General features: G+C 53.1%; 1 protein-coding gene across 4 annotated transcripts in view; it reads left to right on the forward strand.

Annotated features, from left to right (window-relative positions):
- DNMT1 (DNA methyltransferase 1) overlaps nucleotides 1-26,494 on the forward strand; it is a 61,683-nt gene extending 35,189 nt beyond the window's left edge. For 2 of the 4 annotated variants that reach the window (XM_031659937.1, XM_031659940.1), the window contains 24 exons: nucleotides 2,403-2,521; nucleotides 3,030-3,122; nucleotides 3,914-4,065; nucleotides 4,197-4,384; nucleotides 4,491-4,677; nucleotides 7,702-7,799; nucleotides 8,004-8,151; nucleotides 9,582-9,697; nucleotides 9,890-10,094; nucleotides 10,553-10,686; nucleotides 12,683-12,856; nucleotides 15,211-15,432; nucleotides 17,619-17,811; nucleotides 18,653-18,737; nucleotides 18,934-19,062; nucleotides 19,518-19,800; nucleotides 20,027-20,168; nucleotides 21,231-21,397; nucleotides 21,809-21,986; nucleotides 22,545-22,749; nucleotides 23,586-23,752; nucleotides 24,030-24,146; nucleotides 25,557-25,647; nucleotides 26,139-26,494. In XM_031659937.1, coding sequence (XP_031515797.1) covers nucleotides 2,403-2,521; nucleotides 3,030-3,122; nucleotides 3,914-4,065; nucleotides 4,197-4,384; nucleotides 4,491-4,677; nucleotides 7,702-7,799; nucleotides 8,004-8,151; nucleotides 9,582-9,697; nucleotides 9,890-10,094; nucleotides 10,553-10,686; nucleotides 12,683-12,856; nucleotides 15,211-15,432; nucleotides 17,619-17,811; nucleotides 18,653-18,737; nucleotides 18,934-19,062; nucleotides 19,518-19,800; nucleotides 20,027-20,168; nucleotides 21,231-21,397; nucleotides 21,809-21,986; nucleotides 22,545-22,749; nucleotides 23,586-23,752; nucleotides 24,030-24,146; nucleotides 25,557-25,647; nucleotides 26,139-26,173 — 3,628 coding nt within the window. In that variant the 3' untranslated portion in view covers nucleotides 26,174-26,494. Of the gene's footprint in view, nucleotides 1-2,402; nucleotides 2,522-3,029; nucleotides 3,123-3,913; nucleotides 4,066-4,196; nucleotides 4,385-4,490; nucleotides 4,678-7,701; nucleotides 7,800-8,003; nucleotides 8,152-9,581; nucleotides 9,698-9,889; nucleotides 10,095-10,552; nucleotides 10,687-12,682; nucleotides 12,857-15,210; nucleotides 15,433-17,618; nucleotides 17,812-18,652; nucleotides 18,738-18,933; nucleotides 19,063-19,517; nucleotides 19,801-20,026; nucleotides 20,169-21,230; nucleotides 21,398-21,808; nucleotides 21,987-22,544; nucleotides 22,750-23,585; nucleotides 23,753-24,029; nucleotides 24,147-25,531; nucleotides 25,648-26,138 lie in introns of all 4 variants that reach the window. The other 2 variants (XM_031659939.1, XM_031659938.1) reach the window with 2 other exon arrangements.
- The last annotated feature ends 632 nt before the right edge of the window (nucleotides 26,495-27,126 follow it).

A 27,126-nucleotide genomic window follows, 5' to 3' on the forward strand; every position in this document is an offset into this window, starting at 1 on the left:
ATGATTTCAGTAAAGACCTTGCGAGAGAAGAGGCCAAGGGGATGGCCAGGGTGGGGCACCCTAGGTAGAAGGGGGCGTGATTACCAGGGCTCGGAGGGGCCTGTGCCAGCTGTGGAAGGTGAATGGCGAGCCTGATGTGGTGGTGGGTTGGGGCTGGGCCACACAGGGCCTTGCAGACCTCAGCATTGACTCTCGTGTCCTCTGAGGGAACGTGCCTGGCGTCCGGCCTCTACCTTCACCGAGGCTTACGTCAGCTCTTGAGTGGGCAGAGGGCCCGTGCTCTCAGGCATCCCCAGCCCCATTTTGCTCCCTCTCCCTGCGGGTGCAATCACCCTACAGGGCTTCACCTTGTTCTTCGTGGGAAATGCCTCAGCTCCAGGAACAGCCCTGCCTCCTTTTAGGCCTGGGTGGTGTTTTCCCTCTCTGTGAAGAGGAGGGGGAAGTGCCTTGGGGACCCCTGTTGGAAACACCCACAGGCACGGTTCCTGCGCCCACTGGGAGGGCACCCACATGCTCCCTGTGCTTGGCTGATGGTTGTTCCCCTCCCTCTCCTTCTATGGGATCCCGATCCAGACCAAGATGCTGTTGCACCCACCAGCAACTGCTAGCCCCCCAGGCCTTGCCCAAAGCAGGGCCACACACCTCTGCCTGCTGGTGTGAGTGAGGTGTGCTGTGGTGGGCAGAGCTGGCTACCATGCCCCAGGGCCTCACTCTGGCCTTCATCAGGACAAAGGCTCAGGGGAGCCTGGGGCTGGGGCTGCCAGAGTCCTGATGTCTCAGCTTCCTCCCTGAATTGAGATCTATCATAGATTTGTTCCTGGAGCGTGGGATGGTGGCCTGGAGGACACTTTACAGGAGTCGCATGCCTTCTGTCCACTGGAGCTGGGCTGCCTGGGTTATTTAGGGACTCTCCATGCTGCTGTACTTGGCCTGAAAGTGGCGGATAGAAGCCACTCATGGGTGGGGTCTGGCCTGCGAATCAGTGGGTCCTGCCACTGCCTAGGACTTAGAACTTCTCTCCCATGTCTCCCCATGGAGAGAGCCTCCAGCTCACCTGTGCAGCGGGGAGCGGGACCCCCTCTTCTGTAGGCCCTCCCTTGATCTCCCTTGATCCACGCTGTCTTCATCTATCTGTCTCTTCTTCTGGGCCTTACATCCTGAGGGCAGGGCTGCCACCTATTCTGTCTGCCATGCCTGGCACGCGGTAGGGGAGCTCCGCAGGAGGTGTTCAGTTTTTTGTTTGAGCATTTCTGGTTTTCAAGGCACTAAGCCTGGTGAGTGTGGTGGAGGGGTGCTCTCCAGAGACCTGTGCAGGCTCCATATGGGGGCTCTGAGGATAGCCCAGCACCTCTGGCCGGGGAAGGGTGATCCTTGTGCCTAGATGAGCAGGTTCATAAGCAGAACCCCTAGTTCATGTCTTTTTCCTTAAGTTTGACATCTTGCCTCTCTGTCTTCAATAAGGAACCTGCTCCCAAATGTCAAGGGGCATCTGGACAGTGGGGTCACAGGTGCCCTCCCTGTGTTTGAGATTTATGCCCAAAAGGAGGCAGAAGTCCTTCTCTCCCACATCCCTTTTCACACTGTTCTATAACCTGCTTTATTACTTTTTTAAATTGAGGTCTGACTCGTGTAATATAAAATTAACCATATGAGGTATTTGAATAGGTGAATTCATAGATATAGAAAGCAGGTGGTTGCGGGGGCTGAGGGCCGGTTGGGAGGAGACTGGAGAGTGACTGCTACTTGATGGGAATGAGGCTTTATTAACATTTGAGTGATGGAAATGTTCTACAGCTGAATAGATATGGTGGCTACACTGCATAGTGGAAACTGTTCTAGAAACCGGTATTTCCCACACTGTAAGTCTGACTGATCTTTTGGTGTTGCTCTTGCAGACACACATACTCTTGATGCTTAGGTGGGAGAATAAGGTAGACACTCCGGGTGATAGAACACTGTCTTAATTTAGTGTTCCCGCAACCAAAAAAATGAATGTTGGGGCTGGGCGTGGTGGCTCAGTCTGTAATCCCAGCATTTTGGGAGGCCGAGGCAGGTAGATCACTGGAGGTCAGGAGTTCAAGACTAGCCTGGCCAATGTAGTGAAACACCGTCCCTACTAAAAATACAAAAATTAGCTCGGCATGGTGGTGCAGGCCTGTAATCCCAGCTACTCGGGAGACTGAGGCAGGAGAATTACTTGAACCCGGGAGGCGGATAGGTTGCAGTGAGCCGAGATCACGCCATTGCACTCCAGCCTAGGGGACAGAGCAAGACTGTTTCAAAAACAAAAAAAGAGTGTTGGACTTGTACATTGTCTCATTGCTTCGTGCCTGATCTGAAGTCTGCACCAAGACCCACCTTCATGGCTTAGCTGGTAAGCGTATGCTTTGTTTCCTGTCCAGCGTGTACTGTAAACATGGCCACCTGTGTCCCATCGACACCGGCCTCATCGAGAAGAATATCGAACTCTTCTTTTCTGGTTCAGCAAAACCAATCTATGATGATGACCCATCTCTTGAAGGTAAGGAGGAGTCCAGGATTGTTTGGGGCACACTTTAAAAACAGCCAGGCAGGGTGGTTCACATCTATAATCCTAGCACTTTGGGGGTCTGAGGCCAGAGGATCACCTGAGCTCAGGAGTTTGAGGCCAGCCTGGGCAACATAGCAAGAGCCTGCTTCTATTTAAAAAATTATAAATATGTGTGTGTATATATATGTATATATACACATATACATATACACATGTATACACATATATTTATATATACACATACGCACACATACTTATATATACGTATAAATAGAAATATACTTATAAAGCAATATTCAACTGGAGCTGCTGCCTCTTAAAGTTAGGGCATGAGATTTTGTGTTGGGAACAGCTGTAGGCCAAGTCACTGTGGTGACTGAGGAGCACCCGACCTGGCTGATGGGATGTCTGCTGAGCTGGGCGCTTGGAGCACCTCTTAGCCCTCCTGGGTTTGGGATATGAGTCAGAGCCCTTAGTCCATTTCCTTTTTCTGCTCTAGGTGGTGTTAATGGCAAAAATCTTGGCCCCATAAATGAATGGTGGATCACTGGCTTTGACGGAGGTGAAAAGGCCCTCATCGGCTTCAGCACCTGTAAGTGTGTGGCCCATCAAAGGCTGGCCGGGGGTCTGAAAGGGGGCCTTCATGTTCTCCTTCCTGGGGGCTGGTGGGGCTCTGGTGGGAATTCTCAGCAGGCTTGCAGAAGGCCATGTGACTGTGGGAAGCTTAGCAGGTTCAGTTGGGGTAGCCTGTTGTGTTAGTTATGACCGGCTCTGGAACTGACTCTCCAGTTGTAAGAGCAGGTCTTGGCCGGATGTGGTGGCTCACACCTGTAATCCCAGCACTTTGGGAGGCCGAGGTCGGGGGATCACTTGAGGCCAGGAATTTGCTGAGCCTGGCCAACATGGTGAAACCCCATCTACCAAAAACGCAAACAATAGCCACGTGTGATGGTGCACACCTGTAATCCCAGCTACGTGGGAGGCTATGGCAGGAGAATCACGTGAACCCAGGAGGCAGAGGTTGCAGTGAGCCGAGATCATGCCACTGCACTCCAGCCTGGGCGATGGAGCAAGACTCCATCCTCCTCCACAAAAAAAAAAAAAGCAGGTCTTATTCTTGCAACCCAAACCCAGACTGAATTCCAAAAACCAGAGATGAGCTCAATGAAGGCCTACTCAGCTAGTCTTCGCTCTCTGGCTGACTCAGACAGGCTTCTTCAGAACAAGCCAGCTATGATGTGTTGTGCCCTGTGTTTCTGACATTTGGGTACAGGATGACTTTTAGACTGTTGGGTGAGTTTGCTAGACTCCTCCCTGCCCTGTGGCCACCGTAGGTGCCATCAGATTCCAACCCCTTTTTCACACCTGCTCTGTTCACCCCAGCGTTTGCCGAATACATTCTGATGGATCCTAGCCCGGAGTATGCGCCCATATTTGGGCTGATGCAGGAGAAGATCTACATCAGCAAGATTGTGGTGGAGTTCCTGCAGAGCAATTCCGACTCGACCTACGAGGACCTGATCAACAAGATCGAGGTAAGAGATCGAGGGGCCTCAGCATCTGGGATTTCCACCGGAAACTTGCCTTCAGAACCAGCAGACATTGTTCTTCAGTTGAATTTAGGCCAGTTTGGCTTAAGCATGAGAGAAACCTGTTCTCTTTCAAGACCACAGTTCCTCCTTCTGGCCTCAACTTGAACCGCTTCACGGAGGACTCCCTCCTGCGACACGCGCAGTTTGTGGTGGAGCAGGTGGAGAGTTATGACGAGGCCGGGGACAGTGACGAGCAGCCCATCTTCCTGACGCCCTGCATGCGGGACCTGATCAAGCTGGCCGGGGTCACGCTGGGACAGAGGTAAGGATGCGGCGGAGACGAGAGTGAAGACTGGAGACTGAGGAGGTTAGAGCATGGTGCACATCCTCTGTGCCAGTCCTCTGAGATGCTGGACCCTCTCCCGTAGGCGAGCCCAGGCGAGGCGGCAGGCCATCAGGCATTCTACCAGGGAGAAGGACAGGGGACCCACGAAAGCCACCACCACCAAGTTGGTCTACCAGATCTTCGACACTTTCTTCGCAGAGCAAATTGAAAAGGATGACAGAGAAGACAAGGAGAACGCCTTTAAGCGCCGGCGATGTGGCGTGTGCGAGGTAACCTCGCCTGTAGGGGCTCCCACTCCCCTGAGGTGGCCCAGCTTCTGGCCTGATCTGAGGACTGCTCCATCTTTCTCTCTATGGCTTAAGACTCTGGCTGCTCAAATGTGACCCCTGAGACAGAAATTAGTTAGTGTTCTAGGAGGACCCTGCATGCTTCATTGAACATCAATAGGACAGATGTCCACAGAGGCGTGCTTGGGTGCTTTGCTGATAATGCCACAGTCCTTAACTGACGAACCTGGCTTCTGGGTGACTCTGCTCTGCCTGCATCTCACTGTCTGGAGGCCCCCGTTGGAGTGCTAAGGGAGTATTCACATCTAAGTGGGCACTTTGTCCAACTTAGATTTGAGGCCCTTAGGAGGCCTTCCTTTCTGTGGGTTTTGAAAATACATGTTTACTTCACTCAGGAGGAACCAACCTCCTCGTTCTATGACCCAAAGACCAGGTATATTTTGATACCTATTACCTGACTTTCTTTTGGATAAACACTGGCTTCAGGGCTTTGTCTTTGATCCCCACTGGCATCCCTTAACAGGAGCCTGCATGTCGTCACCATTGTTACTTTGGTTTTATTTTATTTTTCTTGGTTAACACACGTGTGTCCAATGTTTTATAATTTCTAAAAAAAATTTTAATTTTTTTGAGACAGTCTCGCTCTGTCACCCAGGCTAGAGTTCAGTGGCACGATCTCAGCTCTCCATAATCTCTGCCTCCCGGGTTGAAGCAGTTCTCCTGCCTCAGCCTCCCGAGTGGCTGGGATTATAGGCACCTGCCACCATACCCAGCTAATTTTTTTGTATTTTTAGTAGAAACGGGGTTGCACCATGTTGGCCATGCTTGTCTTGAATTTCTGACCTCAAGTGATCTGCCCACCTTGGCCTCCCAAAGTGCTGGGATTACAGGTGTGAGCTGCTGTGCCTAGCCCTAAAATCTTTTGTTTTTATTTATGCAACTGTTATATGTTGATACAGGTAGATCTAGTAATTTCATTTTAAATATTCTGTAGTATTTCATTAAATGAACATCCTAACTTCTCAATGATAGGCACCTCTTCAGTATTATAAATATAAGGCAGCATCCTTGAGCAAAGCTTCTTGCAAGTGTATCTGCTTAGAAATAGCGTTGCCAGGCTGTGGGTGTGTATTCTTAAGTTTGATCTAGAAGATTGCGCTCCAAAATGGTTCTATCAACTTATTTGAGTAGTGTGCGTTCTTGTTTCCTCACACCACCTCTCTGGCTTCTTAACCTTTACCCATCTGGAGAATGGGAAGGGAACTTTTTCTCTCACTTACCGTACTTCTAATAAGGTTGATTTTTTTTTTTTTTTTTTTTTTTTTTTTGTAGAGACAGGGCCCTGCTGTGTTGCCTTGTCTGGTCTCAAACTCCTGGCTTCAAGTGGTCCTCCTGTCTCAGCCTCCCAAACTGCCGGGATTAGAGGCATGAGGCACTGCACCTGGCCAAACAGGCACATTTTTAAAAGTCTTCTTGTTTGTTATTGTTGTTGTTGAGATGGGTCTTGCTCTGTCACCCAGTCTGGAGTGCAGTGGCATGGCTGCAGCTCACTACATTCTCAACCTCCTGGGCTCAAGTGATCCTCCCACCTTAGCCTCCCAAGTAGCTGGGACCACAGGTATATGCCACCATGCCCAGCTAATTAAAAAAAAAAAAAACATATTGTAGATGGGATTTTGCCATGTTGCCTAGGCTGGTCTTAAATGCCTGAACTTAAGCAGTCCTCCCTCCTTAGCATCCTGAATTGCTGGGACTGCAGGAATTTGTCACCACGCCTGGTGAATTTTTAATTTTTTGTAGAGATGGGGGTCTTAATATGTTGCCCAGGCTGGTCTTGAACTCTTGGACTCAAGTGATCCATCTACATATGCTTCAGCCTCCCAATATACCGGTTCAGGCATGAGCCACCATGCCTAGCCTAAAAGTCTTAATTCACTGTTTGATTGTCACTAAGGGCTTGTGATTCACCTTTTTTTTTTTTGAGATGGAATCTTGCCCAGTCGCCCAGGCTGGAGTGCAGTGGCGTGACCTCGGCTCACTGCAAGCTCTGCCTCCTGGGTTCATGCCATTCTCTGGCCTCAGCCTCCCTAGTAGCTGGGACTACAGGCGCCCGCCACCACGCCCAGCTAATTTTTTTTTGTATTTTTAGTAGAGACGGGGTTTCACCATGTTAGCCAGGATGGTCTCAATCTCCTGACCTCATGATCTGCCCACCTTGGCCTCCCAAAGTGCTGGGATTACAGGCATGAGCCACCGTGCCCGGCCACGATTCACCTTTTTTGTTTATTTTTTAAATTTTTTGAGACCTAAAAGTCTTAATTCATCATTTGTCTCATTGTTACTAAGGGCTGTATGATTTCCCCTTTTTTTTTTCTTTGAGATGGAGTTTCGGCCGGGCACGGTAGCTCAAGCCTGTAATCCCAGCACTTTGGGAGGCCGAGACAGGCAGATCATGAGGTCAGGAGATGGAGACCAACCTGGCTAACACAGTGAAACCCCGTCTCTACTAAAAAAATACAAAAAACTAGCCGGGCGAGGTGGCAGGCACCTGTAGTCCCAGCTACTCGGGAGGCTGAGGCAGGAGAATGGTGTAGACCCGGGAGGTGGAGCTTGCAGTGAGCTGAGATCCGGCCACTGCACTCCAGCCTGGGCGACAGAGCGAGACTCCGTCTCAAAAAGAAAAAAAAAAAAAAAGAGAGATGGAGTTTCACTCTTGTCCAGATTGGAATGCAGTGGTGTGATCTTGGCTCGCTGCAATCTCCACCTCCCAGGTTCAAGCAATTCTCCTGCCTCAGCCTCCCAAGTAGCTGTGATTACAGGCACACCCTACCATGCCTGGCTAATCTTTGTATTTTTAGTAGAGACGGGGTTTCACCACGTTGGCCAGGCTGGTCTGGAATTCCTGACCTTAAGTGATCTGCCTGCCTTGGCCTTCTGAAATGCTGGGATTACAGGCATGAGCCACTGTGCCCGGCCCTGATATGCCTTTTTAATACCATTTTTTAGGTGTGTCAGCAGCCTGAGTGTGGGAAATGTAAAGCCTGCAAGGACATGGTTAAATTTGGTGGCAGTGGACGGAGCAAGCAGGCTTGCCAAGAGCGGAGGTAGGTCGGGCCGAGTCCTCCTCCTGTGGCAAAGGACTTGCCAGCTGGTGGCGGATGCACTGTGGAGAAGGGCCCATGTGTGTGGGATAGCACCAGGATTCCTTCGTTAGGCATTGTCTCAGGGCCTGTCCCTGTTAGGACGAAAACAGCCTTGGTTGGTCTTACTTAGAAAAGGGGCCTTAGGTATAACCAGTGACATTGCAGGTGTCCCAATATGGCCATGAAGGAGGCAGATGACGATGAGGAAGTCGATGATAACATCCCAGAGATGCCGTCACCCAAAAAAATGCACCAGGGGAAGAAAAAGAAACAGAACAAGAATCGCATCTCTTGGGTTGGAGAAGCCGTCAAGGTAACCCTTGGAGCCCCTCGTTCGGCTCACTGCCATGTTCCCGATAAGCAGGTTCCCCTAGTATCTTGCCAACCTGACCTCTTGGTCAACCTGAGCCCCAGCACCAAGAAACCTGCCTGTTTGCCCCTGAGAGGAGCAGGACTGGCCGAGAGACCATGTTCTGTGGCTCAGTACCAGCAAGGCATTTTTGTGTGGCCACAAGGCTCAGTTCTCCTAATGTCCCAAAATGGGCATTTGACACAGTTCTAGGGGCGTCAGGCAGGTGAGCCCTCATAGCTTGTTTTTCTGTTTTGTTTTGTTTGGGACAGAGTCTTGCTCTGTCACCCAGGCTGGAGTGTGGTGACATGATCTCAGCTCGCTGCAACCTCTGCCTCCCAGGTTCAAGCAGTTCTCCTACCCCAGCCTCCTGAGTAGCTGAGATTACAGGCATGCACCACCATGCCAGGCTAACTTTTTTTGTGTTTTTAGTAGAGACGGGGTTTCATCATGTTGCCCAGACCATTCTCAAACTCCTAGCCTCAAGTGATCCACCTACCTCAGCCTCCCAAAGTGCTGGGATTACAGGCGGGAGCCACCGCGCCTGGCCCCTCATAGCTTGTTTTCAAGAGAGCCGTCACAGCCCCCTCTGGCGTGGGGTGGGTCTTTTGGGGGCACCAACAGATGGCCTCCCAGTTGTTCTGTGGTCATCGGCTTCACTGAGGGTCAGTTCCTTTACCACAGTATGAGAGAAAGGAGTGAGTATCCTCTGTGTTGCCTCTCTGATGTCCGTAAATTAAAGATGCAATCAGTTCACTTAAGCATGAGGCTTGCCGCCTGCTGGCTGCCTGGGCCGTGGCTGAGCCCCTGCAGGAGGACAGACATGGGTACTGTTGCATGGCATGAGTACCTCTGCAGGGTAGGGGGCTGGGAGGAGGCTAGGGCCGCGAGGCCTTGCAGAGGTGACACGTGGGCTGAGATGGAGAAGGTCAGGTAGGACCTAGCCACACCAAGACCTGGGGGAGAGCTGCACTGAGGTGGCAGTCAGCTTACCTTGGTGGAGAAAAGGAAGGAGGCCCCTGCAGTTGGATTGGCTTGAGCCAGGGGGTGACAGGCAGGACAGGGGCCAGGGTTCAGGCTGTGGCCTTACAGACAATGGTGAGGTGTTGGGAGCTATGCTGTTAAAATCAAATCCTGGGACCCGAGTGGCAGAGCGGAAGTGGGAGGGACGCGAGTTCCCTTGGTTACAGCATCCGGCCGAGGAGGGTGGATGTTCTCTTCTTTTTTATTATTGAAGCCCTTGTAGAACAGGATGTTCTCTTTAGCAGCAACTCTTCATTGACTTCTTGATGAAATGGAGTCATGTCTTACATTAAGTAACAGAGAACCATGCAGGTCAAGGCCAGCAAAGACCCTCAAAATGATCCTCCCTGAACATCTGCTCTCATTTTCAGACTGACGGGAAGAAGAGTTACTATAAGAAGGTGTGCATTGATGCGGAAACCCTGGAAGTTGGGGATTGTGTCTCTGTTATTCCAGATGATTCCTCAAAACCGCTGTATCTAGCAAGGTTTGCATCTTTCTTTTTGCTTGACTTCTGCACGTACTTTCTCATCAAGTAGGAGATGCCTGTTTTGCCAAAATAGCACCAGCAGCTTTTTGCCCTAGATGAAAACCGAAAAGGACGAGTGCCGCTGCCCAGACTCGGTCACATATCTGCTGGCCAGGTCAGAACTTCTCCCCATGCCCGTCTTGATTCCAGGGTCACGGCGCTGTGGGAGGACAGCATCAACGGGCAGATGTTTCACGCCCACTGGTTCTGCGCTGGGACAGACACAGTCCTCGGGGCCACGTCGGACCCTCTGGAGTTGTTCTTGGTGGATGAATGTGAGGACATGCAGCTTTCATATATCCACAGCAAAGTGAAAGTCATCTACAAATCCCCATCCGAAAACTGGGCCATGGAGGTGAGTGCCTGGTGCCCCTCGCGAGCCCCCGCCTTGCCATGGAGGGTCAACTGCTGACATGTGTTCTGTTTTGTTTTTATTTGTATTATCTTGTGTGTGTGTGTGTGTGTGTGTGTGTGTGTGTGTGTGTGTTTTGAGACAGAATTTCACTCTTGTTGCCTAGGCTGGAGTGCAATGGCATGATCTCAGCTCACTGCAACCTCTGCCTCCCAGGTTCAAGTGATTCTCCTGCCTCAGTCTCCTGAGTAGCTGGGATTATAGGCACCCGCCACCACGCCTGGCTAATTTTTTTTTGTATTTTTAGTAGACACAGGATTTCACCATGTTGGCCAGGCTGGTCTCGAACTCCTGACCAGCCTGGAAGGCCAGGTGATCCACCCGCCTCGGCCTCCCATAGTGCTGGGATTACAGGCATGAGCCACCACGCCTGGCCTGACAACGTATTCTTATCTCCCAAGGGAGGCATGGATCCCGAGTCTCTGCTGGAGGGGGACGACGGGAAGACCTACTTCTACCAGCTGTGGTACGATCAAGACTACGCGAGATTCGAGTCCCCTCCAAAAACCCAGCCAACGGAGGACAACAAGTTCAAGTGAGCATTGGGGCCAGGCTCGGGGTCAACAGGCACTTTCAGCCCACATCGCTCCCGTTTCCTGTGTGCTTCTGTCTGGTTGGCTTCCCCCAGTGGCCCCCCAGTTTGTGTTTCTTGCTCACCAAAGGCCAGCCTGACGATGGATGATGCTCAAGGGTATAGATGGCCTGGAGTTGCTTTAAGTGTGTGGATGACCTGGCATTGGCTTTGTAAGAGGGTTCTCTACCCAGGATCAGGGTTCGTCTTCCCATTTCAAGACTTCCCGTGTGTTCTTCAGTGTGTGCCCAGCTCTGGCATGTTTTTGGCTGTTTCTTAGATATTTTTTTCCTGTAAATGAGACCTTTATTGGATTCTTTTCTAACTGGGTGACTGCTTTTAGGGAAGCTTTTATTTTTTATTTTGTTTTTGAGACAGAGTTTCACTTTTGTTGCCCAGGCTGGAGTACAACGGCTCAATCTTGGCCCACCGCAACCGCCGCCTCCTGGGTTCAGGTGATTCTCCTGCCTCAGCCTCCCGAGTAGCTGGGACTACAAGCATGTGCCACCATGCCCGGCTAATTTTTTTGTATTTTTAGTAGAAACGGGGTTTCTCCATGTTGGTCAGGCTAGTCTCGAACTCCCGACCTCAGGTGATCCGCCCGCCTTGACCTCCCAGAGTGCTGAGATTACAGGCGTGAGCCACTGTGCCTGACCAGCTTTTATTTGTTAATGTCCAATGCCACATGCCTTCTTTTTAACCTCCGTACCTCACTTTTTTCAACTAAAAGCAGCAGCCAGCACCCCCAGAGGAGCAGGTGGCAACCAGGGAGACCCAGGGAGGCCAAGAGGGCTCCCCTGGGGGTATCTGTGCTTCTCCCATAAGTCTCATGCTGACTTCAGCTTGATCTCTATTTTCATTTTATTTTTTATTTATTTTATTTTTATTTGTTCGAGATGGAGTTTCACTCTTGTCACCCAGGCTGGAGTGCACGATCTTGGCTCATTACAACCTCTGCCTCCTGGGTTCAAGCAATTCTCCTGCCTCAGCTTCCCAAGTAGCTGAGACTACAGGTGCCTGCTACCATGCCCGACTAATTTTTGTATTTTTAGTAGAGACAGGGTTTCACCATGTTGGCCAGGCTGGTCTGGAACTCCTGACCTTAGGCGATCTGCTCCCTTCAGGCTCCCAAAGTGCTGGGATTACAGGCGTGAGCTACCGCACCCAACCCCATTTATTTATTTATTATCACCCAACCCCATTTATTTATTTATTTATTTATTTGAGACAGGATCTCACTCTGTCACCCAGGCTGGAGTGCAGTTGTGTGGTCACAGCTCACTGCAGCCTCGACCTGCTGGGCTCAAGTGATCTTCCTGCCTCAGCCTCCTGAGTACCTGGGACTGCAGGCGTGCACCACTCTGCCTGGTTAATTAAAAAAATTTTTTTTTGTAGAGACGGGGTCTCACCGTGTTGACCAGGCTAGTCTCAAACTTCTGGACTCAAGTGATCCTCCTGCCTTGGCCTCCCAAAGGGCTGGGATTACAGACATGAGCCACCATGCTGGGCCTTGATCTCTATTTTTAAGGCTGTCTTCAGGTCTCCTTTAAGGGCTTACTAGTCAAGAATAATGTTGAATTTCCTCAAATACCTGTTGGGCCTTTATAGAGAGAACAGTAAGAGTCTCTGCTGGATTGAGTTCCTCACTGAGCCGCTCGGGACTCTTGCTGGTGGTGTGTTCTTAACCGCATTCTAGACTCTCTTCATTGATATCTTAGGGGTTTTGTATCAATGACTCAAAAGTGGCTTGATTTTCTTGCTATATTCTCTCTGGACTTTGGTCTCAAATAAGTGCCTTCAAAATGTGAACACAAAGCACAAGAAAGCCACTTCCTTCCTTCTATCATCTGCAAATGTTTTCTCTTGGTCGCCAGAGTCTCTGGATTAAGCTGGCAGTAGCTGCTGCGGCCACCGCCGGCCACCTCAGGGCCTTACGCTTCTGTCCCTTTGTTTCCTTCAGGTTCTGTGCGAGCTGTGCCCGTCTGGCTGAGATGAGGCAAAAAGAAATCCCCAGGGTCCTGGAGCAGCTCGAGGACCTGGACAGCCGGGTCCTCTACTACTCAGCCACCAAGAACGGCATCCCATACCGAGTCGGTGATGGCGTTTACCTGCCCCCTGAGGCCTTCACGTTCAAGTGAGTGCCCCCTTTGGAGCAGCCGGGGCCAGGGCGCTCCAGGCCGAGCCAGGCTGGCTTTGTGGTGTCCCCCTCCTCACAGACATCCCCAACCCCTCTGCACCAGCTGTTATCCCAGCCGTCACTTTGGCATAGGTGGCAAACAGACAACATAAAGCATGGAGTGTAGACTGACTGTGATGCTATTGCAGAGCAAAGCTGACTGTAAAAGTCAGAACTCGCTGGTTTGGCTGGGTGTGATTTCTCACACCTGTAATCCCAGCGCTTTGGGAGGCTGAGGCAGTGGGGAATCATCTGAGGTCAGGAGTCCGAAACCAGCCTGGCCAACATGGTGAAACCTCGTCTCTACTAAAAATACAAAAATTAGCCGGGTGTGCCACCACACCTGTAGTCCCAGCTACTCGGGAGGCAGAGACAGGAGAATCACTTGAACCTGGGAGGCAGAGGTTGCAGTGAGCCAAGATCATGCCACTGCACTCCAGCCTGGGCGACAGAGTGTGACTCCGTCTCAAAATAAAAAAAGCAAAAAGGAGCTTACTGGCTAAAGCGCGAGGGACAGCTGGGGGCCCTCCCCAGTTCTGCCTCTGCCCAAGGACACCTCCTCTCCGTCCCCTGCTGTGAAGTGGGAGAGTGGGATCTTGGCTGCTGGGGCTCGAAGGGTTGAGTGAGTTGAAAGTGCTCCGTACAGTACCTGGCTTAAAGTAAAGGCTTAATGAACATGAATTACTTCTTGGTAAGAGGGAATTACATCAGATGACTTATCTGTGTCGGAGGATCGAGGCTCTTTCAGGAAAAACCTAAAGCCACAGATCGTTTCCACACTGATGCATTCTGTGTTTTTGCTAAGAATAAGTGCGTGGTTGGATTTACAGCCCACATTTTCCAGATGCTTTCCCAGCTCACAGTTCCATTTCCCTAGAGCCCCAGCTCCCTTAGTTCAGTTACTGTGAATTATGAGACCTGGAGAAATAGGGTCCCTCCAGCCTTGGCACAGTTAGGGTGCATTGCCCCCTCTGGTTGTCCTTGATTGGAAGGGGACACCTCCCTGTAGTATTTTCTGCCAGGTGCTCCTGGCAGAGTGGGAGACTCAGCACAGAGGTGCCTTTGGAGCCTGTCAGACTCCTGGGGGGCCTAGTGGGGAGAACATGGCAGCCGCCTTCCCTAACGGCAGGCCCTCTCCAAAGAACAGCTTTTCCCCACTAGTCAGACCTCATTCCCATTGCCCCAGGCCCCCGTGTCGCCTTAGATTGGCCTTCTCCAGTGTCTCTTCTAGATCAGAGCCTTAGTCAGGGTAGTGTAGGTTGTATCATAGCAACAACCCCAAATCACAGTGACTTAAAACCACAGAAACTGGACTGGGCATGGTGGCTCGTGCCTGTCAGGAGTTCAAGACCAGCCTGGCCAACATACCTGTCTCTACTAAAAATAAATTAGCCACGGTTAGCTGGGCGTGGTGGCGGGTGCCTGTAATCCCAGCTACTTGGGAGGCCGAGGCACGAGAATCGCTTGAACCCGGGAGGAGGAGTTGCAGTGAGCCGAGATCATGCCACTGCACTCTAACCTGGGTGACAGAGTGAAAGTGTCTCAACAAAAACCACAGTAGCCACTGTCTTGCTCATACGAGGTGCCCATCACAGGTCAGCAGAGAACTCCACCTGTTGTGTCCCTTGGATATCTGGGCTGCTGGAGTCAGAAGTTGCCAGTCTCTGAGCCCAAGGGAAAGCACACAGGACATTCCCCAGGCAGTGACGTGCTCTTAGGTCATTTCTGCTCACGTCACAGGCCAGGAAACACAAGATGCCAAGTGGTCGGGAGGCAGGAGCCTGGGGTATTTAAGCAGTGCTGGCCACCACCGTAGCCAGTAACGCACAGAGGGTGAATGCCTGCTTCAAACCGTGAGACTGAATTTCCAGCTAAATATTTTTTTATTCTTCAAGATGGAGTCTTGCTCTGTCACCCAGGCTTCAGTGCAGTGGCACAATGTCAGCTCACTGCCACCTCTGCCTCCTGGGTTCAAGCAATTCTCCTGCCTCAGCCTCCTGAGTAGCTGGAATTACAGGCGTGTACCACCGCGCCCAGCCAATTTTTGTATTTTTAGTAGAGACAGGGTTTCACTATGTTGGCCAGGCTGGTCTCGAACTTCTGACCTTGTAGTCTACCTGCCTCGATCTCCCAAAGTGCTGGGATTACAGGCGTGAGCCACAATGCCCAGCCTAAATCATTTCTTAAGGTACACACCTACCTTAATTTATCAGGTGTTTGACTTTAAATGGCTATTGTCACGGGTCAGTCATGTCTGACTGACCACTGCAAGGTGGAAAGTTCATTGATGCTAAGTGGGTGCTTCTCTGCAGCATCAAGCTGTCCAGTCCCGTGAAACGCCCACGGAAGGAGCCTGTGGACGAGGACCTGTACCCAGAGCACTACCGGAAATACTCCGACTACATCAAAGGCAGCAACCTGGATGCCCCTGAGCCCTACCGAATTGGCCGGATCAAAGAGATCTTCTGTCCCAAGAAGAGCAACGGCAGGCCCAACGAGACTGATATCAAGATCCGGGTCAACAAGTTCTACAGGTCAGTGGAGGCCTCTATTCTTCCACGAGGCCGCAGACTCTTCTAGAAGGCTCTGCCTGAAACAGGGTTATGACATAGCACCCACGGTTGTTCTAAGAGTTAGGTTGAGTTAGCTGTTTTTCCAAGTTCCCAGCCCTCACTTTTAGGTCCTTATTTTAATGTTGCAGAGCCCTTTTTCCAAAAGAAATCCTTAAGCTGTCTGGGCGCTGTAGCTCACGCCTCTAATCCTAGCACTTCGGGAGGCTGAGGCAGGAAGATCACTTGAGTCCAGGAGTTCGAGACCAGCCTGAGGAAATGTAGTGAGACCCTGACCCTACCAAAAAAAAAAAAAAAGACCAGCTGGGTGTGGTGGCACATGCCTGTAGTCCCAGGTACTTGGGAGGCTGAGGCTGGAGGGATCATTCAAACCCAGGAATTTGAGGCTGTGGTGAGCCATGATCCCACCACTGCACTCCAGCCTGGGTGACAGCCAAACCCTGTCTCAAAAGAAAAAAAGGGGCCGGGCGTGGTGGCTCAAGCCTGTAATCCTAGCACTTTGGGAGGCGAGGCCCAGGCGGGATCCGCGAGGTCAGGAGATCGAGACCATCCTGGCCTAACGGTGAAACCCGTCTCTACTAAAAATACAAAAAACTAGCGAGTGAGGTGGCTGGCGCCTGTAGTCCCAGCTACTGGGAGGCTGAGGCAGGAGAATAAGCGTGAAGCCGGGTGAGGCTTGCAGTGAGCTGAGATCCGGCCACTGCACTCCAGTCTGAAGGCGACAGAGTGGTCCGTCTCAAAAAAAGAAAAAAATTTAGAGTGTCTGGGCACCCGCATCCCAGAGCTGCATCTATGACTGTCCAGGTTCTGTCCCACTGTCCCCACCTCTTCCCAGGTCCTCCTTTTCTGTCTCTGAGTTTTCTCTTTCCTAAGCTTTTTGGCCTATTAAGTTTTTCTTTTTCTTTTCTTTTCTTTTTTTTTTTGAGGCGGTCTCCTGTCTCCAGGCTGGAGTGCAGTGGCGATCTCGGCTCACTGCAACGCCAGTTCACCAGTCTCCGCCTCAGCCTCCCCAATAACTGGGACTGGCACTCGCCTCCGCGCCGGCCTGAGTGCCCTGACCTGGCTGAGCAGGGTTCTCATGTTAGGATAGTCTCTGTCTCCTGTTCGCCGCCGACACTCCCAAAATCTTTGACTTGAACTTCCAGCCTCCTTCTTTCACAAGACCAGTAACTGGTGATTGGGCATTAACCTGAAACTAGCCTGTACAGGAAGGTATACACTTGCCTCACCTCTTAGCTAACATAGATCAAAGATTTCCTGAAGCCTTTGTAATAACGGGAAATAAAACAAGGGTTCTGAGGGGTACAGGTGAGAGAAACACACTCTGGAGAGGCTGCTACCGGCAGGTGGCCACACAGGGCAGGGCCAGGTGTGCAGAGCAAGCAGCCAACCTGACCTAACGGTTGGGGAGTCTTTACCTGGCAGTTCCCTAATTGGGGGCGAGTCTACCTTACAGTTCCCTCATGTGGGGAGGGGATATCTTTACCTGCGGTTCCCTAAATATTGGGGGGGGGTCTTTACCCTATGATTCCCTAACTGAGGGGGCCTTTACCCTGTGGTTCCCTAATTGGGGTGGGGGGTCATTATCCGGCGGTTCCCTAATTGTGGGGGAGTCTACCTTGCAGTTCCCTAATGTGGGAAGGGGATATCTTTACCCTACAGTTCCCTAACTGGGGGTAGGTCTTTACCCTGTTGTTCCCTAACTGGGGGTGGGTCTTTACCCTGTTGTTCCCTAACTGGGGGTGGGTCTTTACCCTGTTGTTCCCTAACTGGGGGTGGGTCTTTGCCCTGCGGTTCCCTAACTGGGGGTGGGTCTTTACCCTGCGGTTCCCTAACTGGGAGTAGGTCTTTACCCTGCGGTTCCCTAAATGGGGGGAGTCTGTCTACCTTGCAGTTCCCCAGTGTGGGGAGGGGATATCTTTACCCTGCGGTTCCCTAATTGGCAGGGGTTCCTTACCCTGCGGTTCCCTAACTCGGGGGGTCTTTACCTGGTCTCCCTAACTGGGGGTGTCTTTACCTGGTGGTTGCCTACTGGCGGGGGGTGGTCTTTACCCAGCAGTTCCCTGAGCACCCCAGGAACATGGTGCTGTTTAATTCTGCATAAGCTCACCACGAAGGAGAGCTCCTAACGAGGCCTCTCCCGCTCGCAGGCCTGAGAACACCCACAAGTCCACCCCGGCGAGCTACCACGCAGACATCAACCTGCTCTACTGGAGCGACGAGGAGGCTGTGGTGGACTTCAAGGCCGTGCAGGGCCGCTGCACCGTGGAGTATGGGGAGGACCTGCCCGAGTGCGTCCAGGTGTACTCCATGGGCGGCCCCAACCGCTTCTACTTCCTCGAGGTGGTGCCCCTGCTTGCTAGAGGGAAGGCTTCGGGGTCAAAGTTGTCCAGAAGGAGTCTGATGTCGGGTTATGCACAAGGCGGCTTGGCTGCAGGGTTTCAGCTTTTGTAAGAAGTGGGTGGTTGGCTGACGTGAAGCTGTTCTGCAGGAGCTTTACGGGGGTCTGGGCAGGGTTCTCCGGAGCACAAGTTGTATGAGATTCAAGTAGTTCCGGAGTTTAACACTCCTGGTTTTTAAAAAGCGTGTCATTAGAGAACATAACATTTTAGTGTCTTGGTGCAACTGAACGTTGAGGACCGTGAGGCAGCCTCCACCAGCCTGACTGGTGTCTTAGTATGAGTTGGAGAAGGTACCCCTGCTCCTGGGTCCCTTGGGCCAGGCACCCACGTCCAGGCCCAGCCCACATGCCCGTGCAGGTGGCCCTGGTTATGGAGAGGGCCCGGTAGTCAGCTGATCAAGCTCATGACTTGTAAATTGTTGGGGCTTGGCCTTTCCGTGTTGTTATCTTAAAACGATACATCCACGTTTTCCCAGGCTTGGATGAGGATAGCTCAATTGGACAGCAGATTCTGTATAGCACTTTTTCCTGTTCTAGAATGAGTACTCCCAAGTGCTTATAATAGGCATTTCAGTGTCAGCCAGATCAAATGTTAGTATTAATAAGATGGATTGTTTTAAGTTTCCATTGTAGCAAAGTCACACTACTCTTATTGGTGGCTAACTGACCATGCCCCACTGAGGGAGAAATTAAGTGGCTATGAAATTGCCTTCTTACTAGTCTGTGTTAGAGAGGGGACCAGTGCGCTTCTCTCCCAAACGATGGCAGTTCTCTCCTTTTCAGGCCTATAATGCGAAGAGTAAAAGCTTTGAAGATCCTCCCAACCATGCCCGTAGCCCTGGAAACAAAGGGAAGGGCAAGGGAAAAGGTACGTCATTGTATGAGTTTCTTTTCAAGTCATTCTTCTGTAACTTGGAGGCTGCCTGTGAATCCCTCAGTGTAAAACCACCTTTGGTGTTACCAACTCTGGGATAGCGAGGCTGCCTGAATTAACAAGGTGCTTGAGAGCAAGGTGGGGCTTGGACTCTGAGGATCAGGTTTAGCCTCTGGCCTCTCTCCCCCAGGGAAGGGCAAGCCCAAGTCCCAAGCCTGTGAGCCGAGCGAGCCAGAGAAGGAGATCAAGCTGCCCAAGCTGCGGACCCTGGATGTGTTTTCTGGCTGCGGGGGGTTGTCGGAGGGATTCCACCAAGCAGGTGAGTGCCCGTAGGCTCCATCTCTGAACACCTGGTGAGCCCAGACTGGGCAGGTGCTACCTGAAACGACTTCCAACCCAGGTCACCTTCCTGACTCAAGAATCTCCTTCCGAGGCCAGGCACGGTGGCGCACGCCTGTAATCCCAGCACTTTGGGAGGCCAAGGTGGGAGGATCACGAGGTCAGGAGTTCGAGACCATCCTGACCAACATGGTGAAACCCTGTCTCTAATAAGAATACAAAAATTAGCCGGGCGTGGTGGCGGGCACCTGTAGTGTCCCAGCTTCTCGGGAGGCTGAGGTGGGAGAATCGCTTGAACCTGGGAGGCTTGCAGTGAGCCGAGATCGTGCCACTGCACTCCAGCCTAGGTGACAGAGCGAGACTCCATCTCAAAAAAAAAAAAAAAAAATCTCCTTCTGGGGAGTTGAAAGCATGGCTTCCTTCTTGATCCGCCAGGCATCTCTGACACGCTGTGGGCCATCGAGATGTGGGACCCCGCGGCCCAGGCGTTCCGACTGAACAACCCTGGCTCCACGGTGTTCACAGAGGACTGCAACATACTGCTGAAGCTGGTCATGGCCGGGGAGACCACCAACTCCCGCGGCCAGCGGCTGCCCCAGAAGGGAGACGTGGAGATGCTGTGCGGTGGGCCACCCTGCCAGGGCTTCAGTGGCATGAACCGCTTCAACTCACGCACCTACTCCAAGTTCAAAAACTCGCTGGTGGTCTCCTTCCTCAGGTAAACAGGTAGAAGCCCCCCCATGTTGACAGATGGCCTGGGGCTGTGCCGCGTGTCAGCAGTGGTCATTCACCCTGCACTGAGGCTTCTGCCCGCTGGAAACTCACAGCTCAGCTTTCAGTAGGGAGAGACTTTGATAACATTCACGAGGGGCTTCTGGCACAGTGGGTCGTTTCTCCCCTCTGTCTGTGGAGGTGACTCCTGCAGTCTCTCCTGCCCCCTACAGCTACTGCGACTACTACCGGCCCCGGTTCTTCCTCCTGGAGAATGTCAGGAACTTTGTCTCCTTCAAGCGTTCCATGGTCCTGAAGCTCACCCTCCGCTGCCTGGTCCGCATGGGCTATCAGTGCACCTTCGGCGTGCTGCAGGTGGGCCCCGGGGCCGGGGCGGGCAGATGGATGTGGCCAGCACATGACCCGGCCAGCAGCCAACCGTCCCTTACTGAAAGCAGGGTTCAATGGCACAGGCCTGCCATTCAGGCGGCAGAGGCTGGCGTGGTGCTCTGTCCCACTGGTGGGGTCAGGGGAGATGCATGCTCAGCCAGCCCCCAGCAAGTCCACCTCTAGCGTCTCTTGAGCTGTGTTCTCGAACATGCCCGGGAGGGCTGGCTACCAGGGGCTTCTCACCAGGTAGCTCCCGGTTCCTTTCCCTCGATGGAGAAGGGTGAGCAGCCCACCACGGAGCACCACGGAGCGGTTGAGTCTGCATGAGGGAGGGGAAGTGAGGTGTGCAGAGACATGTGTAGGCAGCTGCTGTTCGATCGATTTAAAAGACAGTTTTGCTCTGGGTAACTGCGCATACAAACCCCCACAGATGGCCGAGGGTTGCACTCCAGGTGGCTGTGTCTGCAGGGACAGGGATGGACATGGTCTGTGGGGCCCAGGCCTTATCTGAAAAGCATCCCTCGTCCTCTATCAGCTCAGCGATTGAGGGTATAACTAAAAATGAAGCAGCTATTCAGATGCTAGCACAGGATGTCTGCCTAAGTGGGCAAGCACTTGGCTACCCGGTCCCCTAGTTCAGCCTCAGGGTGACTCAGGCTCAGCAGGCAAGACTTGTCACAGCCACGTTCTCTGTCCTTGTAACCACAGCCATTAGGGAAGTGGCAGGGCTCCTGGTCTCCAGTGTTGTTCTCCCTGAGTGCTAAGACCTCGGGGCCCTTGCAGTGCTTTCAGAGCTGGCTGGACTTGCCCACAAGGTTCGCTCCCACCTTCCCCAGTGGTTGTCCCCTGCGCTCAGCTGCTTTTGTTCTTTATCTGCTCCAACCTCCTCTGACCAGGAGCGTGCCTGCTGGGGTAACTGGGGATTCTGCAAGTGCACTCTGCATCGGCCAGCTGCTCCCAAGTCAGGCTGCTGACCCCAGGCCTGGGTCTGGCCTGTCCAGTTGGGAGTGTCCCACTGATGGGGGTGTCTGTCCTTCTCCCCCACAGGCTGGTCAGTACGGCGTGGCCCAGACGCGGAGGCGGGCCATCATCCTGGCCGCAGCCCCTGGAGAGAAACTTCCCCTGTTCCCGGAGCCGCTGCACGTGTTTGCACCCCGGGCCTGCCAGCTGAGTGTGGTGGTGGACGACAAGAAGTTCGTGAGCAACATAACCAGGTAGGTGGCCCCGGTCACTCCTCCACACACTGCAGAGCGGGCCTCAGTAGCTCCTAGGGCCCGTGAGTGCTCCCTGGTGAGATTTAGGGAGGAGAGGATGGTACGGCATCCAGCCTGCAACACAGCGCTCTGTCACCCCCCTTCTCCAATTCTGACCCCGCGTCATCTGCTTCCCTAGTAGATAGCGCATGTAGAGCGGCTGGCCGCATGCTTGGCTGTGGTCATCCACAAAGTCCATGCCATAACCCCATCCCCTCTTCCAGATGGCATCCAGGCACACTGCCACTCATGTGACCTCAGGCAGTGTGCTGTGACCTCTCGAGAAGGCCATGTGAGCAGGCAGGGGGCAGCACCTGTGACGAGGGGACAGCTGCTGCGTGCATGCCCAGAGGTGTCGACCTCCTGTTGCAGGTTGAGCTCAGGTCCTTTTCGGACCATCACGGTGCGAGACACAATGTCCGACCTGCCAGAGGTGCGGAATGGAGCTTCAGCACTGGAGATCTCCTACAATGGGGAGCCTCAGTCCTGGTTCCAGAGGCAGCTCCGGGGCGCACAGTACCAGCCCATCCTCAGGGACCACATCTGTAAGGTAACGTCACCCTGACAGAGCAGCTCCCCCGGAGGCCCAGCCTAGCAGCCTCATGGGAACAGTCAGAGGCTGCCCAAGGCTCAGGGGGGACATGGAATCTGATCCCAGGCTCCTCTTCCTGAGTCCTCAGCCCTTGCGTGACCCCTGGTCTCTCTCCCATGGTCATGGGAAGTGTCAGAGCTCCCGCACTCCTGGACTCAGACTCGGTCTGGAATGGTGTCAAGCCACTGCCCACCCACCACTGCCTTCCCCCTCGCTGCCTCTTCCTGCATATTTTCCCAGGATGCCAAGACCAGCCCTTTCACCATCCCCTGGCACCCCTCCCCTTCCCCCACCCTAAAGACTCAGCTTAGATTCCCACGCTGTCCCGCCCCTGCGCTGCCTCAGGTCTCTGCTATGGCCTTGAGCCAAGTACAACATCCCCGACTGTCTCTTTCCCGATGGGCGTGAGCCCCAGGGGGCTTCCTGGTCACCATGGTGTTCCCAGCACCCAGCCCACCATGGATGCTCGGATGCTGCTTACACGAGGTGACAGCTGGGTCCCCCACACTCTTTCAGGACATGAGTGCATTGGTGGCCGCCCGCATGCGGCACATCCCCTTGGCCCCTGGCTCAGACTGGCGCGATCTGCCGAACATCGAGGTGCGGCTCTCGGACGGCACCATGGCCAGGAAGCTGCGGTATACCCACCATGACAGGAAGAACGGCCGCAGCAGCTCTGGGGCCCTCCGTGGGGTCTGCTCCTGCGTGGAAGGTGGGGCCTGTAGGTCGTGGTTCCCGATGGGCCGAGGGGAAGGAAGGCAGAGCCCTGGGGCTTTGACCTGTGAACCTGGAGGCCAGGGCAGGGCACAGACACACCAAACCTGGGTGTCCCAGAGAAGGTAGCTGCTGACCATGTTAAGTAGTAAAAGCAGGCTGGGTTGGTGGCCACACCTGTAATCCCAGCACTTTGGGAAGCACTTTAAGGCGGGAGGATCACTTGAGCCTGGGAGGTTGAGGCTGTAGAGAGCTGTGATTGTGCCATTGCACTCCAGCCTGGGAGACAGAGTGAGACCTTGTCTCTAAAATGAATGAATGAATGAATGAATGAATGGATAGATAGATAAAATAATAAAATAAATAAAACAGGTCAGGCACAGTGGCTCAACCTCTGTAATCCCAGCACTTTGGGAGGCCGAGGCAGGCAGATCAGTTGAGGTCAGGAGCTCGAGATCAGCCTGGCCAACATGGTGAAACCCCATCTTTACTAAAATTACACAAATTAGCTGGGCGTGGTATCACACGCCTGTAATCCCAGCTATTTGGGAGGCTGAGGCAGGAGAATCGCTTGAACTCCATAGGCAGAGGTTGCAGTGAGCCAAGATCATGCCATTGCACTCCAGCCTGGGCAACAGAGCCAGACTCTGTCTCAAAAAAATATATAGTAATAATAACAAACACAGTGCCCAGAGAATGAGGATTGTTGGCTGTTCCACCCCAGGGGTCCCCTTGCACAGGAGGTGCCATCTCTGCCTCCCAAAGCTCTAAGAGCCACTGTCCCCCGTCCCAAGCCTATACCCCATCCCGTAACTGCAGCCTCATCACTGTCCTCTCTTCCAGCCGGCAAAGCCTGCGACCCCGCAGCCAGGCAGTTCAACACCCTCATCCCCTGGTGCCTGCCCCACACCGGGAACCGGCACAACCACTGGGCTGGCCTCTATGGAAGGCTCGAGTGGGATGGCTTCTTCAGCACAACCGTCACCAACCCCGAGCCCATGGGCAAGCAGGTAGGTGGGGAGGGGGTGTCCAAGGGCCTGTGTCAGGCCCTGTACTTGGAGGCCTAACTGGGTGGAGGTGTGGGCTTAGCCAACTGGAGGACAGCACCCCAGGACCCCAGGCACCTGGCCTCCTCTGCCTCCTGCCCGCTCCGTGTCCATGGGACAGGCTCGTAGGCCAAGGCCAAGGCCACGGCCGGACGCTGCCAGGTTGCCATTTCCCTCCCTGTCCCCCACGGTGACCTGGCCTGGGTGCTACTACCCTCACCCACTGCGCCTCTTGCCCCAGGGCCGCGTGCTCCACCCCGAGCAGCACCGCGTGGTGAGCGTGCGGGAGTGCGCCCGCTCCCAGGGCTTCCCCGACACCTACCGGCTCTTCGGCAACATCCTGGACAAGCACCGGCAGGTCAGTGGGGCGGCGCCCACTGGGTCTGGACAGGAAGGAGGCTTCTGTGCCTGTCATTGGGTGGGACTGAGGCCAGCACAGTCACTTCCGAGAGGACACCTGTTGGCTGCCGGGTAGCCCCAGCACTCGCAGTAGGACGATGGCCCACAGGAGGGACAGGGCTGAGACATCCGAGTCAGGCTGTATCCCTACGCTGGTTCCTTACTGTTTGTCTTTGAGTCAGAGACTGAGCCAGAAGGACAGTCCGTCACACTAAGGGAGCAGGCTAAAACCCACGGTGGCGACAGCTCACTCACTGTAGGTTCAAATGAACTAGCACCTTAATTCCTACCTGCTTCTCAGGTGTCAGGTTGACTTGACGAGTTAGTCTATAAGTTAGTCTTAGTTAAGTGTATTTTCATCAACACAGGGCACATGCATAGCTTAAAAACCAGTGTCCAGGGTTCTTGTGAAAAACCATGTTTCGCCCCTCCCGCCGAATCTGGTTCTCAGGAAGCAGCCACTTTTTTTTTTTTTTTTAAGATGAAGCTTTGCTCTTTCGCCCATGCTGGAGTGAAGTGGCATGATCTCAGCTCACCACAACCTACACCCCCCTGGTTTCAAGTGATTCTCCTGCCTCAGACTCCCGAGTAGCTGGGATTACAGTTGTGTGCCAACACACCGGGCTAATTTTTGTATTTTTAGTAGAGACGGGGTTTCACCATGTTGGCCAGGCTGGTCCCGAACTCTTGACCTCAGGTGATCCACCTGCCTCGGCCTCCCAAAGTGCTGGGATTATAGGCATGCGCCTCCGCGCCGGCCAGGGAAGCAGCCACTCTTAGCTGGGAGCGAAACGTGTCTAGGTAGCCCATTTGTCTTTTTTTTTTCCTGAGACAGTCTCACTCTGTCACCCAGGCTGGAGTGCAGTGACATCATCTCTGCTCACTGCAACCTCCACCTCCCGGGTTCAAGCCATTCTGCTGTCTCAGCCTCCCGAGTAGCTGGGATTACAGACATGTGCCACCATGCCCGGCTAGTTTTTGTACTTTTAGTAGACGAGGTTTCGCCATGTTGGCCAGGCTGGTCTTGAACTCCTGGCCTCAGCTAACCCACCTGCCTTGGCTTCCCAAAGTGCTGGGATTACAGGCGTGAGCCACCGCGCCCAGCCCCATGTGTCTTTGTCTCAAGTCTTTCTGAAGCTCTTCAAAGGCCCAGTGAACTATGGCTGTGGGGTGGGACGATGGGCCAGTTGGAGGATCCGAGGACCTTGTGCTGGAAGGGCTTTGGGCCCATGTGAGCAGGACCAGAACCCCTCCCCAAGGGGCGCGATGCCCAGGGTGTCCTCCGTCTGAGCAGGGGCGGCAGTACACCTGACCCCGGGCCTCAGGCCTGGCCATCCACACCAGGCATTGCCCTTCTCCCCTCCCGCAGGTGGGCAATGCTGTGCCGCCGCCCCTGGCCAAAGCCATTGGCTTGGAGATCAAGCTCTGTATGTTGGCCAAAGCCCGAGAGAGTGCCTCAGGTATGGTGGGGTGGGCTGGGCTTCCTCTGGGGCCTGAGCACCCTCTGGGGGTACATGCAGGGGCAGCTGCCGGCCACCGCTCTGGACTCTGGGCCTCATGTGGGTCACCCATCTTTCTGAAGGGGCTGCTGTGAGGATTGAGTTGCACGTGTCGAGTGCTTAGAGCAGGCGCACTGCACACAGCAGGCCTTTGGTCAGGTTGGCTGCTGGGCTGGCCCTGGGGCCATTTCCCTCACTCCTGTTCAGTGAGTCTGGCTCAGCAGGCGCCTGCCTCAGCTGTTCACTCGAGCCTCTGGGTCTAGAACCCCCTGGGACCTTTTGAGGAGTGTTCAGTCTCCATGAATGTTCCTTTAGCACTCTGCCGCTTACTGGGTCAGCTGTTACATCAGTACGTTAACATTTCCTGATGGTCCATGTCTGTTCCTCACCTGTCATGTAGCGTGATACCGTGCGTGTTCCCCAGAGTGACTTCTCCTTTTATTTCCCTTCAGCTAAAATAAAGGAGGAGGAAGCTGCTAAGGACTAGTTCTGCCCTCCCGTCACCCCTGTTTCTGGCACCAGGAATCCCCAACATGCACTGATGTTGTGTTTTTAACATGTCAATCTGTCCGTTCACATGTGTGGTACATGGTGTTTGTGGCCTTGGCTGACATGAAGCTGTTGTGTGAGGTTCGCTTATCAACTAATGATTTAGTGATCAAATTGTGCAGTACTTTGTGCATTCTGGATTTTAAAAGTTTTTTATTATGCATTATATCAAATCTGCCACTGTATGAGTGGAAATTAAGACTTTATGTAGTTTTTATATGTTGTAATATTTCTTCAAATAAATCTCTCCTATAAACCACCCTGGGTGGGGACTCGTGATTTGCACGGGGCTTCTGGCTGAGGCCAGACAGGAACAAGCTCCTCCACACTGAAGACGACCCACATGGAGTTTGAAGCTAGCACATGTTTGAAGCTAGACACTCCGTGTGTCTGTTTGTTCAGAACTGAGTCACATGAGTTGATCCCCATGACATGCAAATGGAACTTGCTAGTGTAGCTTCCAGGAAAGCCTTTTGACGGAAGTCTTGGCTAGCCTTCCCCATGGCTGGTAGCCCTTCTTTGGTCTGGAGTAGGTTGTGATGCCTGGCAGTAGAGCAGCCATCCTGTGACCATGAGGCAGAGCTCTGTGCAGCGACTGGTGGAACAAGGAGAGAGAAGTCACCACTGAGCTGCCCTTGGAGCTCCGGCCTCCCTATCCCGAAGCAAAACCCCTTCTTTAGTTGGGTTTTTTTCTTTTCAAAGGTTTTTTTTTCTTTTTTCTTTTTTTTTTTTTTGAGACAGGGTCTTGCTCTGTTGCTCAGACTGTAGTGTAGTGGGGCAGTCTTGGTTCAGCGTAACCTCTGCCTCCTGGATTCAAGAAATTGTCTTGCCTCAGCCTCCTGAGTAGCTGGGGTTGCAGCCGCCCATCACCACGCCCAGCTAATTTTTGTA

Source organism: Papio anubis, chromosome 20 (assembly GCF_008728515.1).
Source record: "Papio anubis isolate 15944 chromosome 20, Panubis1.0, whole genome shotgun sequence".
Taxonomy (NCBI): domain Eukaryota; kingdom Metazoa; phylum Chordata; class Mammalia; order Primates; family Cercopithecidae; genus Papio; species Papio anubis.